The sequence below is a fragment of the Diplotaxodon limnothrissa genome, linkage group LG7, assembly GCF_057381915.1.
Source record: "Diplotaxodon limnothrissa isolate DT_005_m linkage group LG7, D_limnothrissa_male_GT1.1, whole genome shotgun sequence".
In the NCBI taxonomy this organism is placed as follows: Eukaryota; Metazoa; Chordata; class Actinopteri; order Cichliformes; family Cichlidae; genus Diplotaxodon; species Diplotaxodon limnothrissa.
This window is the reverse complement of record NC_140602.1, coordinates 28,622,633-28,641,785: the sequence shown is the minus strand read 5'-3', so window position 1 is coordinate 28,641,785 and position 19,153 is coordinate 28,622,633. Positions and strand designations below refer to the sequence as shown.

At 41.8% G+C, this 19,153-nt stretch overlaps 1 protein-coding gene across 1 annotated transcript in view; it reads left to right on the top strand.

Moving 5' to 3' along the window:
* Positions 1–19,153, top strand: part of cadps2 (Ca++-dependent secretion activator 2) — a 194,711-nt gene that overhangs the window by 19,882 nt on the left and 155,676 nt on the right. Inside the window, exon 2 of the mRNA XM_085357839.1 lies at positions 9,322–9,435. Coding sequence (XP_085213965.1) covers positions 9,322–9,435 — 114 coding nt within the window. The remainder of the gene's footprint in view (positions 1–9,321; positions 9,436–19,153) is intronic.

Sequence of the window (19,153 nt, the reverse complement as noted above, 5' to 3'; positions counted from 1 at the left end):
GCTACTGACTATGGGTCTGAGTGGGACAGCTTCCTTGTGGATCTTAGGAAGTCCATAGATGCAGGGCATGGCATCCCCTGGATAAAGGCGGTGATATGTAAGGCGGTCAATAATTTTGTCCCTTTCAAAGTCTTGAAGGCAAGCTATAACTTTCTTTTTGTAACTGCTTGTGGGGTCTCGCTTTAGGGCTTCGTAGGTATTGTTGTCACTGAGGAGAGTAGTGATCTTTGTATGGTAATCTGTAGTGTTTAGGACCACGGTGCATCTTCCCTTATCAGCTGGTAAAACAGTGATGTTGTGGTCTTTGCTCAGGGAAGTGACGGCCTTCTTTTCCTGTATTGTGAGGTTGGATGGAGGGACTTTGGCACTGGAGAGCGTGGCTGAGACTTTCATCCTGATTTGCTCTGCTTCTGTCTGTGATAATTTATTAATCCGTATGGCAGATTCTGTGGCTGTGATGAGGTCCACTATGGGCAACTGTTGTGGAGAAATGGCAAAATTGAGTCCTTTGGCTAATACTCTCTTTTCAGGTTCAGTGAGAATCCTGTCTGAAAAGTTCTTAACCCATTTCTCCTGACTGGCATCAGGTGTGTTTTCTTCTCTGGGTTGTGTAGGTTCAGGATGAGGAGTGTGTGTTTTTGAAAGCAAGGTGTGAAATGTCCTGCGTTGTCTTTCTTTTCCTTTAGAGTGTTGTCCACAAACTTGTAAACCTCTTCTAAGATTGGAGAGGGTAGAAGGATTTCCAGTTCCTGCAGAGTCTGGCTGATCTTGATCTGGAGGGCATCTATGGTGAAATGGACCTGTCTTATCCTTTCACTTAAAAGGTGATTTTGTGCTCTCTGTAGAATCAAGTCTGCTCTGTATCCCCTGACCGTGGATCCAAGGCGCAGGCTCTTAGGAACAACTCTGCTTTGTCTACATCTTAGGTTGAAACGGAGATGGTTCCTATAATCCGCTAGTTTCCTTGATTCCCTTTCATACTCCCGCACCAGTTGAAGGGTGTTCCTCCCAAAATGTACGGCAATATGTCTGTGAAGGTTCTCAGTCATCCAGGTCATCGTAGTCAAAGGAGCTTGCAAAGAAAAGCGTCTGGACTTCTTTAAGTTGCTTGAAGACGTTTCACTCAGGCGATTAGAGGATCATCAGGGGGTCCTTTTGTCCCTCTGTGGGGGGATACTCCCACTAGGTTTATATCTGGGACTCTCCACCATTTGACCTTAGAACTGAAGAAGCTTCTCGGATGAGAGGTGAAACGTCTTCAAGCAACTTAAAGAAGTCCAGACGCTTTTCTTTGCAAGCTCCTTTGACAAAAGACAGCCAAGTTTACTGTAATAACCACACAGGTTTCCAGCTGTTTTTGGTTGACTATTAAGTTTTTCGGGGTGTATGTCAACAGGCTTGTTCTATAAACTGTCAAGCAAAGCTAGAAGCTAGCATAGCATTAGCTTTTGTTTTGAATTATTAAAAGAATATATATTTAAATAAAATGCTATGTGCTTTCCTTTTTTGTAAGTTAACACGTGTTATGTTTTTTGACCAATCCTCATCCTCTGCTGAGCAACTTCTAACCATGCGAGCCTCCTGTTGTTTTTGAGATATTCACAACGGAAGCGTCAGCAAGAATAAAAAGGAAAACAAAAAATTCATCTGTCATGAAAATTGTTAAGAAATACATCATCTGTAATTAATGGATGTGTTTTTCTAGCTTTTGTTTTTACAGTATGAATATATTCTTTATGGTGTGTGTGAGTAACGCAGTGTATGACGTCACTTGACGGAGCAAATAACATTTTCTGTTGAAAGTAGAAAAATACTAGAAAACTAAGTCAGAACTGAAAATTTATCCGTGTTTTATTTCCTCGATGAAAGCAGAGGTGGTGTTTATTGAGATAATTTCATGATTTTAGAGCGCAGTGTGCCACTCTCTCTCTGCTGATACACAGCAAATCCAGCATGTCCAAATTAATACTGTCGGATTTGATTTCAACACTATTAAAGTGTCTATATGGGTCCACACCAGAGAGTGTTAATTTAACTCTTTTTAGAGAGTTGGTACGTTAACTCTGATTTAGTGTTAAACACCAAATCTGTCTGGAGTTGATAATTTAACACTTGGTGTTAAGAGTTTATATATTAACTCTCAAAGAGTATTTTAGTTTAACTACGTAAGAGTTATCTTCTAATTCATTCTAAAAAGCGGGAATTTTACTGTTCTGAATTTCTAGAAATTTCTTTTGGAAATAAACATTTACTAAAAAGATGCAATGGTTTTTGAAAAACATTTATTCTGAACTGTGCACCACAATTTGAAAACATTTTCTAAAAGATGTAACAGTATACATGTTCTCACTTTCATTAGAATTTTGTTTATCAAAAGGTCTGACATGGTAAATGCAAATAACAGCATTCTCATCACATATTTCTTCCATACAATATGCATGTCCTTCATTCATCCCTTTGTGGAACTTCAACGCACTTCTGCTCTCCCCCATATTCCATCTTCACAAGCATATCCTGTGCGGAGATCGAATAAAAATTAGTTGACACTAATTAATGGCACAAATAATCCAGTAAACAATTGCAGCACAGTAAAAAAAAAAAGGAATCCTTTTTGAGCCATTACTTGTGTAAAGTATTTTCCCAAAAGACAAGGACACAGGCAACAGGTAATACTGAACTAAATGTAAAACCTCAACCTTTTTCATTTTTACTTAAACCGTGTGCACAAAACTCTGGAGGGATCTAAATGCTAACGTAGAATCCAGTCAGGACATCTGCTACTGCTGTTTGCTCGTTTGTTTTTTTTTATGGGCGATCGTTTTCAGGCTTCAAGTAGCACCATTATACCAACATTTCACATTCTAGACATTGCTTTAGGTGTATTTGACCAAAGGTTTGACTGAAAATTCACATGCAAGCTTTTTTTCAAGGCTGTGGTATTTGCCCGCAAACAATACCTTTCAGCTAGCTAAAACAGAATATTATGCTATCAGCGAGCAACATGGCTAATGCCTTTCACACAGCTTTGTCTCAACTCCAAAGAGCCACAGAAGTAAAAGCTCATAATAATAATTGAAACAATCTTTGAAAAAATGACTTACCAAGCATGGCAAACAACTCAAATATGTAGAGCAAAATGTTCTGAAACGGCTTCACTTCAGCTTCGATTGGAGCCTATGGTGCTGGGGGCGGAGTCTGTGAATTTACTCTGTTGGTGTCATAGCCCCTGTAGGAGTTAAGAGGTCAAGAGTTAATGTTTCCATTGTAACACCTCCAGATTTGACAGAGAAACACTCATTTTTAACACTCTATTTTAACTACTATCATTTTACACCTCAGAGTTACATTAAAAGAATGTGACTCTGCTTAGAGTAAAATTAACTCTACTTTTGCAAGAAGACTATTAACACCAAAACATTTAACACTTTTGAATTTGCTGTGTAGGAGTGAATGGAGTTCACCCAACAGTCTCTGTCTCTCGCTTTCTCTCATCTATATGCCAGTAATTAAAATAAGATATTTATGTTATTTATATATCTATATAGTGTTTATTTTACTACATTTTGGATTCCATTGTTTAGGTTCTTGGATAGTCTATATTAGTTTCACACAATCCACAGCAAAAATAACAATGATGGAGAGTGTATTATATCGGAGCAGTTGCATCATAAGCGTTAATTTAGTAATTACAAGACAAAATGTGAATCCTGGTCATTTCTTTTATACATCAAAGACGTAGAACAGAAATGACTACTTGACTGTCAGGTTAGTACGGCTTGCTAGGTCTAACATGAAAACTGTTATCAAAAAGTTGAGTATCAAGCTCATAGGCAGATGGAAAGAGACAGAGCTGGTTCTTTGAAGAAACTCTTACAGAACTGTCAGCAAAATTGCTAATATGATGAAAGTCATTTTTCAGGCTCAGAATGGACGTTTTGTAGACAGATAAAATGATCTGTCTTTTTATAGTGCACAGTGAGCCTGTGTCTTCTTATTTGTCAAAAATATAGTTTTTCTGTTATTTTTAATAATTTGTTAAACAAAAATGTTTCAATAATTATTATTAATGTATTTTTGGGAGTTGGCCAACTTCCTTTTAGCCTAAATCTTTAAGTTATTTTAGCTGGGTGTAGTTCTTTCACTCAGTCAAGTGTTTTCCTCACATAAACTTTACATTTTAACAATTTCATCTGAGACAACAACATTCACTCTGTTTATGACTGAAAATCTCCTTGTCCTTATTTTGAATGTTGCGTTGCCATTAGCGAGCTAGACATGGCCTTTCCCTCTTGTGTTTTTTCTTTTGGCAGGCTGACAAAGTTTTGTTGTTCAGGTCCTTTTCCTCTCCAGAAACACGTGTTTCATTGTCAAACTCTAACGTCTCCATCATACACTGCAGCAGGTGACTGTAGACCTTGTTCTTATCTGGTGATCTGCTGTGAGCTGGAGAACCTGTAGCAAATGGAGAAGAATGGAACAGAAACTAAGCCAAATTCATTGGAATGGCCTGTATTTATATAGCGCTTTACTAGTCCCTAAGGACCCCAAAGCGCTTTACATATCCAGTCATCCACCCATTCACACACTGGTGATGGTAAGCTACATTGTAGCCACAGGCACCCTGGGGCGCACTGACAGAGGCGACTATGAAGGACTATGGTTTCCAGCTCCAGCCAAACGTGATAGTTAGAGAATTGTTTTTGACAAACATTGCAGTCACAACCAAGGAGTAGTCTGTCAGAATTTCTCCTTCAGCCACTCAGTGACTCCTTCAGGTCCTGTTTCAATAAACTCTGTTTGCTGTAGGCATGTGACGTCAGCCTCTTTATTGTAGTTAATCAATTTACAGCACACTCTTACATGCCTCATTTGATGTTATTGATTTATAGCTGACAGAGGGAGCAGTTTTGTTGTTGTTGTTTTTAAATAATACAAGTTAGAAAAAGTAGAATAACAAATTATTGTAGGGAGAGAAGTGGACATGAGCATCACCATGAAAATCGAAAATAAAATAAAAATTAAGCTATTTCATATCTCTGTTTTCTCAGCTTCACTGAACTTGACTCCATTTTAACTATCTAGTTTGTGTATTATTATACCCCTCATAATACAAGGAGTTACTGATCATACATTATTACCGGCTGAATTAATTTTACAGTTTTAATGTTTAGGCTGTGATAGCTCCTGCCACAATCTAGATTTAGTAAGCATTTAGATTGTGTTAACCACTGCACTATGAAGCCACTCCTGTCTTACGCGACAAGGATAGCTTTCCGACAGGTTGATTAAAAGTCATCAGATGTGTTTGATTGCATTTAGTTGAATAAGTGACTCAGTCATAAAAGGTTGATGGGGTAGTGTTGTCAGCTGTGTGTGCAGGTGGCATGAAGAGCTAAGTTTGTGAATGTGACAACTTGAGAATGAGGCAACATAAGAGCTTCATATTGATACCATAGGTGCATATACCAAGAATATACCGAGTTTGAATCTGTCACCTTGACCTCAAGGTCAGAGGTCAAGGAAGTAGGACTTTGAAACTGATGTGATAGGTGTGTCTACTGGGAGGCTGAGGGGTAGCACTGGTGGCTGCCAGTGTTTTTACTTCTGCATTCATCCTGATGTTTTTTCCAAAACTGAAGAAATGTCAGTGTGTTTCTTGCAACCATAAATACCAAGACATAACAAAAGTACCACCTTGTCTCACAGATGAGATGGAGCCTTCTTGTGCAGTAATTTTGCTCTTCAAAGTCTTTCCAACATTTAGCCAATAAGCTATTTTGGTTTCACCAGTTATTGGTTCACCAGTGGTTTATTTTTAATTTATTTGGCACTTAACAGCGTACACTATATTACTCTACTTGTGCCAGGTGACCAGATCTTTAGGGTGGACCAATTTTTGCGCAGTGTGTTTTAGGTTTGAAAGCCACAGAGACGAGGTACTTACAGAAATGTATCTCAGCTGTTCTGATACTGCTGGGATCACTAAAGGTTGTCACTTATGCAGCAGCTATCCTTATCTCTCTCTGGAGCATTCTTTAGGTGGCTTCCCAGCTTTCACAAATGTCCAACTGGGATAACCACATTTACTCAGGGCACTTCATGATATGATGTTCAATAGGACTGTTTATAAGGTTGGGGGAACCTGCAGTCAGCTGAGACTGAAGAAGTCCCTTAGATGAGTGATGAAATGTTTCTCCCACAGAAAATGTGATGTCCAGATGAACAGAATCTACTTCTTGGGAAGTAATTAAGTAGTAAACCTTAACATTAGCTGTTCAACTATGAACAATTACCCAATAGCCACATTAGCCATCTGTCGCCATTACCGTGGGAACTAGCAGGCTGCAGTTAGATAACAGATGGATAATTGTTGCTGGTTTAATGGGTCACGCATGGAGTATTGGGCTACGGGAGAGTGTATTATGTACATATGGGGAACCTGACAGATTGCTGGTTGTACAGAGCAACAGAGGAACCACAGTTGAACAGAGCAGAGACTCAAGAGTGTGGAAAACGAATCAGAGCAAATAAAGAGTGAAATCTGGAGGACTTCAGACCTGAAAAGCAGAATTGAAGAGCTGTTGACTGAGGTTTGGTGACAAGGTGACAGATGTGGACAAACTGATAAACTTTACCTTTTTTACTTTTGCAATAGTTTATTAAAACGTGTTTATGTTATTATAGCCAGCTGTAGAGGTCAGTGTTAAAATATCTCTATCTCTTAAAGGTGCAACGTGTGGTGACTAATACCACACTTTCACCAAAGTTCATTTTCAACCTTTCCTTTTCTTTATTAGGAAACAGCACTTCTGCAAAAGGCTTCTACCAGGAATTTTTCTTATTCTTGTGATACTAAAAATGGATACAACATAAAAAGCAAGTACACAAAAAGGTAATTGACTAAGATTAGTTTAAAAAAAAAAGCAGAAGAAAGAATGGGGGCATTTTTCTTTATCTCAGTTCTTCTAGCCCTTTACTCCTCTTTTGAAAGAGGGAAAGGAAATGCATGAATTAACTTTTAAAACACACACGTGCACACACAACAAGAACTATTTACATCCAAGCTGAGGGAGTGCCATCAAGGAAGGTCCTGTGTTGTGTATAAACAGTTTAATTAACAGATATATTTTATTATCATAATTGTCATTGTAATGAGACACTCACAAACAAAATCGTGGTTTAGCAACTCAGTAACGCAGCCTGCTTATGGGAAAGTAGCAGGAATCTAATTTTTTTGCAATAGTAATCCCTGACTTTACTGGTTGCTTGAAAAAAATAATCTGATTACAGTAACGCGTTACTGCCCATCTCTGGTCATGACCAACTCCATTTGCTGAGTGCTTTAATGAGGGTTTAACGGGAGTTGTTGGACTGTTTGAGTTTTCTTTGATATTATCAAGAATTGTTATCAGTGGGCCAGGCTTTTTGTTTAGACAGTACACTACAGATTGTTGGTGTCTGTGGATGAAACAATCGTACCTCTACATGGTTTTGAGGTGTTTGGAGTGGCATTCAAATCCATTTTGTGGTGAGTGAAGTAAACTGTGCAAAATGGGCATTCTGACAGTTGTCAGCTTTTGGTCAACTATAGTCTTGTTGAATTACTGATAGCTCGGTTATTCTCTCAGTGACTGGATCTGCCATGACGAGTCTCCCCCCGTCTTGCATTACACAGAAAATAATTCCTCACATTGTTATTGGAGACCAACGTAACAGTATCCAGAATAAGTATCAGATATATTGATTTATGTTTTTATGGTTTGAACATTAGGATTCCTCATCAACCCAGAGCCATCCGACTATTTTATCTGGTTCTCTACCAGAGGTCTGGGAACTTATGGGTCCTACACAGTATCTTTGCTGTTCCTAGGACTGTGCTCTTCTGGATAGAGATCTCAGATGTTGTTCCTGGGACCTGCTGTAGCCACTTGCCCAGTTTGGAGGTCACTGCCTGCCCCGAGTACCCCCATTCTCCACAGGAACCACTGTTACCTTCACCCTCCGCATCTTCTCTAGTTCCTCTCTCAGCCCTTGGGGCTTATTAAGCTTCTAATCCTTCCTGATGTTGCAATCACTTAGTCATAGTCATAGATGTAGCTATACTATCTTCCTCCACCACTACTATGTCAGTTTGGTTAGCCATCACCAGCTTGTCCATCTGTATCTGGAAATCTCACAGGATCTTAGCTTGGTCATTATCAGCCACCCTAGAGGACATATCCCATTTTGACCTTGGGAGTTCCAGGCCATACTTGGAACAGATGATCCTGTATACTGTGCCAGTATCTTGGTCATGGCATTCCATGTAAGCCCTGCCTGCTAGCATCTTGCACTTTGCTGTTATGTCCCAGATTATTTCAGTGGCATCTCTGCACAACCTGCACTAGGGCCTTGCCTGGTGTGGTAGAATCTAGTCTCTATCTATTGATCTTGTGCTTAGATCTTGTTCCGATGTTGCCATGATTAGTGCCTCTGTGCTGTCTTTCAGTCTAGCTTTGTCCAGCCGTTGGTAGGATTTCTCAGTATCACTTGTTCTGTTTGGCGGTTGTATATGCTGTAAAGCAGCCTGTCCTTCCATAATGGCTCCTCTTTATGCTCCTCTTCTTTCTTGGGTTTCTGCTGCCTGAGCTATTCTCTAAGCACATGATCAGTTGTGGCCATCTTGCTGATGTTGGAACACTGAGAAACGAGTTATTTTACCGTTAGTTTACATATTTGATGTCAAAGAATCCATAGGTCCCACATACTTTTCATGTAACCCCTTCTGCAGGGATTACTCGTGTAGCATTCCAGTAGCTCCCTATTCTCATTCCTTTTCCACTTATGCCTTCTTGTTCCAGTAGCCCACTTCTCATCAGTGTGTCCTGGTTCCTCAATACTTGACACAGACCTTGTTAATCCAAGCAACGTCCAAGCAATTAAAATCTTTCTTTTTTACCAGAGGTTTATTATAAATCACTGTTCTTTATATTTTTGTATTCAACGTGCCCTTGCAAATGAGATGCCACATTCTCTGTTTGCGTTTGCTTGATGTGTTATAGTCAACACGTGTTGCATGTATGTAGCTTAACGGTCACCACAACTTTTATTCGTGGTGGAATTATGTTTGAATTGCCACAAAAAACAGAATGAAGAATTTGAAAACCTCCCACAAAGCGGGTTTTTGCTAGCACTTTAACAGTGACTTTAAGCTTATATTTGTTTTGTTTTTCATTCATACCGCCACCACCTCATATTAAACTCTCACTTCATAATAATTATGCCCTTCTCTACCACCACTCTGTATCATTTCTCTCTGTTCTTCATTGTTGTCTTTCTTAGGTCAATAAGCAGCAGCTACAGGCAGTAAAGGAGCGTTTTCTTGCTTTCCTCAATGGAGAAACTCAAATTGTGGCTGATGAAGCTTTCTGCAATGCCGTGAGAAGCTACTATGAGGTAAAGTGATTGAGTGAGTTTTGTAAAACATTTTTCACAGAAACAAATGTGATTTTAGCTTTACAATTCTATGGCAGGACAGGGACTCTCTTCAGGCATTGCCTTAATTCCTGTTATGTTGTTTCTGACCCACAAACCGTCTGACAGAAAGGTGGAACCAACCTGACGATATACTCTTATAGTTACTTGACTGTGTCCTTCTTATTTGTTTTCAACAGAGGTGGTGAATTTACCCAGTTTGTCAATATTAATGCTGACATGAAACAACTAGAACTATCTTTATTCTTTGTAAAGCTGACTGAGGCTAGTATGAAACAAAAGATAACTTTTCATGCTTATAAACTGCCTTGAATGCTGTAGCAACATATATAAGTATAAGTAAATCCTATTTTTCATTTCTACTGAGTTATTGTTATTGATGATGCACTACTTAATTTGAAATGTGAATCTTTAGTGGCAACAGCTTTCTTGCTGGGAGCTTCTACTGTTTCAAGCTGACAGGCCTATTGTCTCATTTATTAAGATTTTCTTATTAAGTTTATTAAGTTTATTTATTAAGTTTCCTTCAAAATGCTGTCAGAGTAAAACTGAAAGAAATCAACAAACATATCCTGCTCAGACACTCATTTACATACAGTGGGGCAAAAAAATATTTAGTCAGCCACCGATTGTGCAAGTTCCCCCACTTAAAATGATGACAGAGGTCAGTAATTTGCACCAGAGGTACACTTCAACTGTGAGAGACAGAATGTGGAAAAAAAATCCATGAATCCACATGGTAGGATTTGTAAAGAATTTATTCGTAAATCAGGGTGGAAAATAAGTATTTGGTCAATAACAAAAATATTCAATTCAATTCAATTTTATTTATATAGCGCCAAATCACAACATAAGTCGCCTCAAGGCGCATCATAGATACAGAGAAAAAAAAACCAACAATCATATGACCCCCTAAGAGCAAGCACTTTGGGAACAGTGGGAAGGAAAAACTCCCTTTTAACAGGAAGAAACCTCCGGCAGAACCAGGCTCAGGGAGGGGCGGCCATCTGCTGCGACCGGTTGGGGTAAGAGAAGGAAGACAGGATAAAATGATATAATAATAATATATTATTATTATTAATAATAATATAATAAAAATACAACTCAATACTTTGTAACATAACCTTTGTTGGCAATAACAGAGGTCAAACGTTTACTATAGGTCTTTACCAGGTTTGCACACACAGTAGCTGGTATTTTGGCCCATTCCTCCATGCAGATCTTCTCGAGAGCAGTGATGTTTTGGGGCTGTCGCCGAGCAACACGGACTTTCAACTCCCGCCACAGATTTTCTATGGGGTTGAGGTCTGGAGACTGGCTAGGCCACTCCAGGACTTTCAAATGCTTCTTACGGAGCCACTCCTTTGTTGCCCGGGCGGTGTGTTTTGGATCATTGTCATGTTGGAAGACCCAGCCTCGTTTCATCTTCAAAGTTCTCACTGATGGAAGGAGGTTTTGGCTCAAAATCTCACGATACATGGCCCCATTCATTCTGTCCTTAACACGGATCAGTCGTCCTGTCCCCTTGGCAGAAAAACAGCCCCATAGCATGATGTTTCCACCCCCATGCTTCACAGTAGGTATGGTGTTCTTGGGATGCAACTCAGTATTCTTCTTCCTCCAAACACGACGAGTTGAGTTTATACCAAAAAGTTCTACTTTGGTTTCATCTGACCACATGACTGTGGCGTGAATAAGGCACGGCGGGACCACGGAGCAACGTTCAGAGCCAACTTTATTTAATTCACGTCACACCACACACACACCAACCCCTGAGTCCCCGTGTTATAACACGGCGGGCGTGATTGCGGATGCCGTGCAGGTGCGTCCGCACGGCACCGCAGACCACGCCCCACCACAATGACATTCTCCCAATCCTCTGCTGTATCGTCCATGTGCTCTCTGGCAAACTTCAGACTGGCCTGGACATGCACTGGCTTCAGCAGCGGAACACGTCTGGCACTGCGGGATTTGATTCCCTGCCGTTGTAGTGTGTTACTGATGGTGACCTTTGTTACTTTGGTCCCAGCTCTCTGCAGGTCATTCACCAGGTCCCCCCGTGTGGTTCTGGGATCTTTGCTCACCGTTCTCATGATCATTTTGACCCCACGGGATGAGATCTTGCGTGGAGCCCCAGATCGAGGGAGATTATCAGTGGTCTTGTATGTCTTCCATTTTCTGATGATTGCTCCCACAGTTGATTTTTTCACACCAAGCTGCTTGCCTATTGTAGATTCACTCTTCCCAGTCTGGTGCAGGTCTACAATACTTTTCCTGGTGTCCTTCGAAAGCTCTTTGGTCTTGGCCATGGCGGAGTTTGGAGTCTGACTGTTTGAGGCTGTGGACAGGTGTCTTTTATACAGATGATGAGTTCAAACAGGTGCCATTCATACAGGTAACGAGTGGGGGACAGAAAAGCGTCTTACAGAAGACGTTACAGGTCTGTGAGAGCCAGAGATTTTCCTTGTTTGAGGTGACCAAATACTTATTTTCCACCCTGATTTACGAATAAATTCTTTACAAATCCTACCATGTGGATTCATGGATTTTTTTTTTCACATTCTGTCTCTCACAGTTGAAGTGTACCTCTGGTGCAAATTACTGACCTCTGTCATCATTTTAAGTGGGGGAACTTGCACAATCGGTGGCTGACTAAATACTTTTTTGCCCCACTGTAGGTTGCCATATAAACAATGGAGACACACTGTAAACAACAATGTAAAAAACAACAAGTCCTACTGTATAAATGCTGCATTAAACATGAAAGTTTTATACAATGTCACAAAACTAGGCAGCTGGGCAACTTTCCTAAGCACAACAATAATGCATCTCTGCGATGCTAATTGATACATCCTTCTTCAAATGTGGCCAAAAAAATGACGCAAAACTCAGTCATATGTCTTCCGCACACCCAAGTGCCCTGACCTATCATGAGCTAGGTTCAACACCTGACCACGATACTTTGATGGAATTACTACCTGGAACACTGGATCCCCCCCCAAAGTCCTCCCCATGGGGCACCCACTTCCTCACCAGAACACCATCCTGCAAAAAATAGCCAGCCACACTTTTCACCTCCAGAGCTGACAACACAGACTCCAACTGCCATTCCAAGGATGGGTCAGCCCTCTGCGCACTCATCAACTCACTGCGGGGCACATCCAGAGGCGAAGCTGGCAAAGTCAGTAAAACAGGTTCATCCTTAACAGCGGCTTCTGTACACTCACCTTTACTTATTGCCCGTGTAACAGCACAGGCCGGGTAAGAGAAGTGACGACTGCTGGCACTATCCAACCGATCTAACCTGGAAGGCGAATCCGTAACTACTAGTGCTGATGACACCTTTCCCCACACCTGACCTCCGGCCAAATCATTACCTAGAATGATATCCACCCCTTCCACTGGCAATGCAGGCCTAACCCCCACTAAAACCTCACCAATTCGCCCTCAGTGTTCAACCTATGCACCGAAACCGGAACCACCATTATCCCCATTCCTCGCATAAGGATCTTATCCCCAGTAGCTGTCTCATCTGAAAGTGGGAGAATGGACCCCACAGCATAAGAGTTGACAGCGCCAGTGTCTCTCAAGATCCTAACTGAGACTTACGGTGTGTTCACACCGAACGCGATGGGCGCGTGAAAAAAGCCCCAAACGCCCCTAACTTGACGCGTGCACATTCGCACCTCTACGCGTGTCCAAGAAAAATCCATCGCGCCCCAAAATATCATACTTTAACGCGCGTGAACCGGAAATGTGGGAGGGATGTGGGAGGAAGTTTTGCAAGACCGGTATCTTTGCAAGATGGCAGCTGTCGAGCTAGCGCTTGAAGAGAGAGTCTCCCTTCTCTATTTACTGTGGAGAGCAGAGTAGCGGCGTAAAGGACATCCTTGCCGTACCTGGGTCCATCAGGTCCTCCAGAGGCGTGAGCAGTTTGGTGAGTTTCACCACTTGCTCCAGGAGCTGCGCCTGGATGACGGCCGATTCCAGCGCTATCACCGTCATTCACTCGGCCAGTTTGAGGACCTGCTGTCTCGCGTCGGTCCCAGAATCGCCCGCCTAGACACCGACTACAGGCGCTCAATCCCATCTGCAGAGCGCCTGTCCGTCTGCCTGAGGTTAGTAAAAGTGTTTAATACGTAGTCCTTTATTGATACCTGTGCTAATATATGCTAAACCATCCATTTATACACTGCTAACATGGATGTGCTATGCTAACAGTGAATGCTCTCGGTGTTTGCTGATATCAAACTGTAGCATTAGGACCACTGAGTTAACCTTTGTAGTGATACTCACTCCTTTTTATTTAGACCTGGTTTAATTCTGGGATAGTTGAATATTTGTATATAATCCCTGCAGCTGTCAGACTCTATAACAGGGGTCACCAGCCTTTATTAAAACAGAGTTAGATAAAACTGTGAACAGTTTGGTTCATCTTTAGTTACATGGTTCTATCTTGATAAGCTATGTCTTATCACAGATTAATTTTTCAAAAATATTAATGATTTAAGCAAGGAAAGGGCTACATGTCAACATACAACTCTTTATTTCTATTAATGTCTCACTTCATTCCTACCTGATTGACATGTTTAGGAATTATGAGTGATTGGCTCACTGTAGTTGCGAAAGTTGCTACCAATCAAATTATAATATGTTAAAGTTAAAACAAAACACAACTGTTTTAGATATTATCTAATATACATTTTGTAATTATCCTTATAATTACAAAATGTTTTATGTAAGATTTAAGTTTTGTGATTAAATCTGACATCACCAAAGTATTTTGGAATTTGAATAATGTATTTTGTAACTGCAGTACACATAATACTGATTTTGAACAATTTTGTCCAGGTTCCTTGTCACCGGGGACTCCTTCAGCACCAAGCGTTCAGTTACAGAGTCGGTGTGTCAGATCACCCCCCAGGCAGCGACGGCCATCTGGGACTGTCTAGTGGACGACTTCATGGCTGTGCCTTCACCTGGAGACTGGCGGTCCATCACAGAGGGACTCCAGGAGCGCTGGAACTTTCCTCTGTGCTGTGCAGCTCTGGATGGGAAGCACGTCCAGACAAAGGCACCCCATATATCATATAGGAGACACACACATTGATATACACTAAATATTTATTTCATTTCTTTTTTGTGGTGCCCAAATTTATGCACCTGCTTGATTTTGTTTAAATAATTATTGCACACTTTTTGTAAATCCAGTAAACTTCTTTTCACTTCTCAAATATCACTGTGTGAGTCTCCTGTATGATATATTTAACTGACATTTTTTTATTGTAACAACCAACGATTTATACAGGAAAATAATGTCTATTAACAAGGTTGCCCAAACTTCTGCATCCCACTGTATCAGTATATTTTGTCATTAGTATAATATGAAATAAATTCTACATGTGTCAAGTCGTGTGCCAACATTTGCTGTGTAGTAGAACTGAGACATTAGTCATTATAAAAATTTATTTGAAATAATGTTAAAATTCTCACACAGAAATACATTAAACATAAATATATAAAATATAAGTATTTACAGAGAGACAGGAATAAAAAGGACCAGCTGCTCTCCAGAGCAGGAACCAGGCTGAGGAGGAAATGCTCCATTGGAGACTGGTGTGGACTCTTCAGGGACTCCAGGATGGCCAGCTCCACCACCGATGGACCGTCCTGGGACCCGTCCCTCATCTGCCTCGGAGCCGTCCTCCCCTGTGGGCCTGTAAAACAGCACAAAACACAAAGAAATGAGAAGGCTGCTACTAGATTTTAATTTCAACATTGAAAAAAACAAACAAACTAAAAACAGGATATAATCAGATTGGTTGTAGATATTTAGTAAAGGTCATCACAGGCAATCCCACCGACTAAAAAGGTATCAGTGCTTGCTGTACATATCTGTGGGTGCAGCAGCAGGAGCTCAGGGACTGGGGATGCTCTGCTGCAGAATCAGTTGGTTCTATCAATACAGTATTAAATGTTAACAGGTTGAATATAATAATCATAGAGTAGACAGTGGTCCCTCATTTATTGCAGCAGGGGTTCTCAGAATAACTAGCCCCTGGCCACGCACTTTATACACTGTTTTCCACACACACACATGAACATTGGTCACAGTTCTCACAATTGATTCTCAAAGTGCAAACCTTTGTAGATTGCAAAACGTAAACGTATTATTATGCCGTGTTTTGTCTTCATCTGCCTGCCACTTTCGTGCGCCTTTTTCCTTCGCGGTGCAGGTGTCTATTTCCGAATGAGGCTCATAGTTATGGGTGTTTTTGTGCTGTTTTTTCTATTGGACGTGATGGTTATCAAAACCAAACATGATAAATTTGGCAAGCGCAGGAGATTTGTCAATCAGGCTGCAGAATGCAATGCTGTCCGGTGCAAAAAAGAGAAAATGAAAATTAAGAAAAAAGAGGCAGTGACGGATGAACAGCGGGACCACTGTGTGCTGCTTATTAATAAACAATAAAATATATTCTTAAATGACAACATGCCTAAAAGCAGAACGGTATTTGTATGTCAGTGGGAAAATAGCGGTGGCTTGCTAGCTTTTGTGCGGCTTCCCCGGGTCAGTGAAAACTTTAGAGAAAACTTGAGAAAAATGAATGAACTTACCAGGTTGCCCGATCTCTTTACATATCTTCCTCCAAGCTCGGTCCTTTATATTCCTGTCTCGGTACAGAAAGCAGCTGGTGTCGTACGGCTCCGGGTTGTTTGCTACGGCATTGATTAGCCTTCCTTCTATTGAAGAATAAAGGGCTTTGGCTGGATCTGCCCCTTTGAACTAGGTAACAGCCACGTCACCAGGCTCCTGATTGGTTGTCGCGGCGCGATTTGACGCTGGAGTTCAGATTTTTCCAACTCGAGCGGGGGACGCGAAACGCGTGTATGCACAAAATGCAACACATAAACTCACGCGCGTGTTTTTTTTCGCGAGTCAAACGCCTGAAACGCGCTACACTCACGCGCGTTTCAGGCGTTTTGGCGTTTTCGCGACGCAAATCTGCTTCCGAATTTTCGCGGGAGCCGCAATCGCGGGTCAGCGCGCCTTTCCATTGACTTTACATGTAAGCCTGACGCTCTGCCTGCCTCTATCGCGTTCGGTGTGAACACACCGTTACGTGTGCCCCCCAGGCAGGGTAACAAACCCACCCCAGACAGGCATCAAAGACTTCCTAGGCCCGTCAAACATGTCACATTCCTTGTACTCACCATACCCCCTGTCCAAACCCAAAGGAACAGGAAGGCTTGCAGCTAGGGCAATAGGATTCCCCTGTTTACCCCCCCTCCCCAGAGCGGTCTCTTGCCAGGAGGATGGGACGATTCACCTTCCAATGACCAGACTCCTGACAATAATTACACACATCCCTGCCTGTTCCAGAATGATTAAATCACACAAGCCTTCAAAATTATTGACCCCGGAAGCCACACACCAGCGGTTAAAATGGTTCGTTATCTCCCTCACAAACTCCAAATGTGACCGAGCAACCTTCTTCTCCGGTGTCCTAAACCGTTGACGATAAGCTTCAGGGACCAACTCATACGCCTTCAACACAGCACAGTCCTTAACAGACTTGTACGTCAAACCATCACTGCCCAATGATGCCTCTTGCGCCCTCCCACACAACACACACTGCAAAAGCAGAATCCGTTCAGAATCTGACCACTTTCCTGCCTCTGTGACACGTTCAAACAAAGAAAAAGAAAAAACATCAGGGTCTTCCTCATTAAACTTAGGTAAGAGACGCAAATTGCTCACCATATCAGGAGATGACAAAGATGAACGCCCCTCATCCAACAAGACGTCCCCTGAAAGCTTACCCTCTTTAACCAAAGTTAAACGAGTATTCTGCAAATCTGTCTTTGCCTGATCAGTCTCCCGTCGCAACCTTTCAATCTCCACCTGCTTGTCAGCCTCCAGTTTGTGTTTTTCCATGTCCATCTTCTGTTTCTCCAGCTCCAACTCTTGCTTTTCCTTTTCAAAAGAAATTTGCAATGACATCAGCTCCTTTTGCTGCTCAAAAGTCAAGTTTCCCGGAAAAACTCCCAATGGCACAGTTACTGGCTGACCAGTTTTCTGTTGCCCAGCCACCAAAACACCCTTTTCAACTAACTGCAACTTAACCGCAGATTTCACAGTATCTTTGCGACGTTTATCCCCAAGCCCACTCAAATCAAGATCATACTCATCTGCAACTTTCAACAGCTGGTCCTTAGTGCAGCGATCCAGGAAATCCTCACAAGGTGCAGCAACAAACTCCTCTATACCTGCCATGATGCTGCAAGGCTCAAAGAGTGCAGCAAAGGAAAGAGGAGGAAGAGAAAAAAAACAGCAGAAAACAAACAAGCAAAAAAACAGTGGTTCCCCAGGTCAAATCGTGCCCCGAAAGACAAACATCTCTCGCTAAAGTGGAAATCTCCCCCTTACTAACCTGCCTACCCCAACTTGCCTACACCATAACCCTAGTCTTCATGCAGATTAGCGGCAGGCTCTTTAAACACTCAACCCAGTAACCTGGTTAGGCCCCCAGCAAGCTGGGTACTCACCTGACAGCCCTGGAAGTGTCCCCGAGACGAATGCTCTAACCGCACACCACACAAAAAAAACCCCAAAAAAACAAACCGAGTCCAAAAGGAACACGCTGCTGCACCTACAAAGGGAGACTCCACAAAACACTTACCACCCCAGAGAACCCTGCAATCACTGCTAAGAAGTCACACCTACTTGATGCCACATGAACCTGAGGCACCACACAAATCAAGCAACAAACCCACCATACTGAGACCAGATCCACATAACCAAAACCAAATCAGCAACAATCAAATCAAACCCAAATGGACGAGCCCCCACTTGTCACGAACCGGGCCGTACGGTCATGACAAAGAAAACCCCAGACGTGGTTAGGAATGTATTCCAAGCTGCTTTATTCTTTTAAAACAAATAAAACAGAAAAGAAACCCTACTGTCAAAAACAAACAGTGGTGTGTGTAATCAGTACCATCAGTAGTGTGTGAAGGAATGGATGAGTGGAAGATGATGCATGTAATAGTGTCAAAAGCAAAAACCAAACCTAACGCAGCCAGAGTCCAACCTGGTGTCTCAGAGCCAACTAAAACTATGCCCTAAAGGCTTTTTTTATATAGAGTCCTGGTACACTGGCCCAGGTGTTGCCAGTGTCACTGATTGTAAACGGGAACTCCACCTCTCCAATGCCTGCTAACAAGACACACATGAGCCAAAAGGAAGGCAGGGTGCAGTGGGTCATCACACTAATATAGAAATCAAATAACGGGCAATAAGACCTAAAGCAGTATGCTAAAATAAACTTCCATACAAATCACAAATGTATGCAAAGTACCGAAAATGATAATGACATGTTGACAACTGAAAATACAGGCACCAGTAACATGAGGAGGACTTGGACAGCTGAGAAGTCGAGGACATTGAAAAGTCTCTTGACTTCCTAATGGATGAAATCTTTACTCTCAATGTGCAACAGAAAATCATCACTGACAGTGTGGAGGAGGTAAAGCTCCTCCACATGCCAAATGCAGAGAAAGAGCATCATTGGATATCAGCATTAACGGGACCTCAGTTTGGTGTTTCACAAAGCTGCTGATTTCAGACCTGCAGAGCTTCTGTTTTAAACACTGAATGTAGTCAGCTCCATGAAGA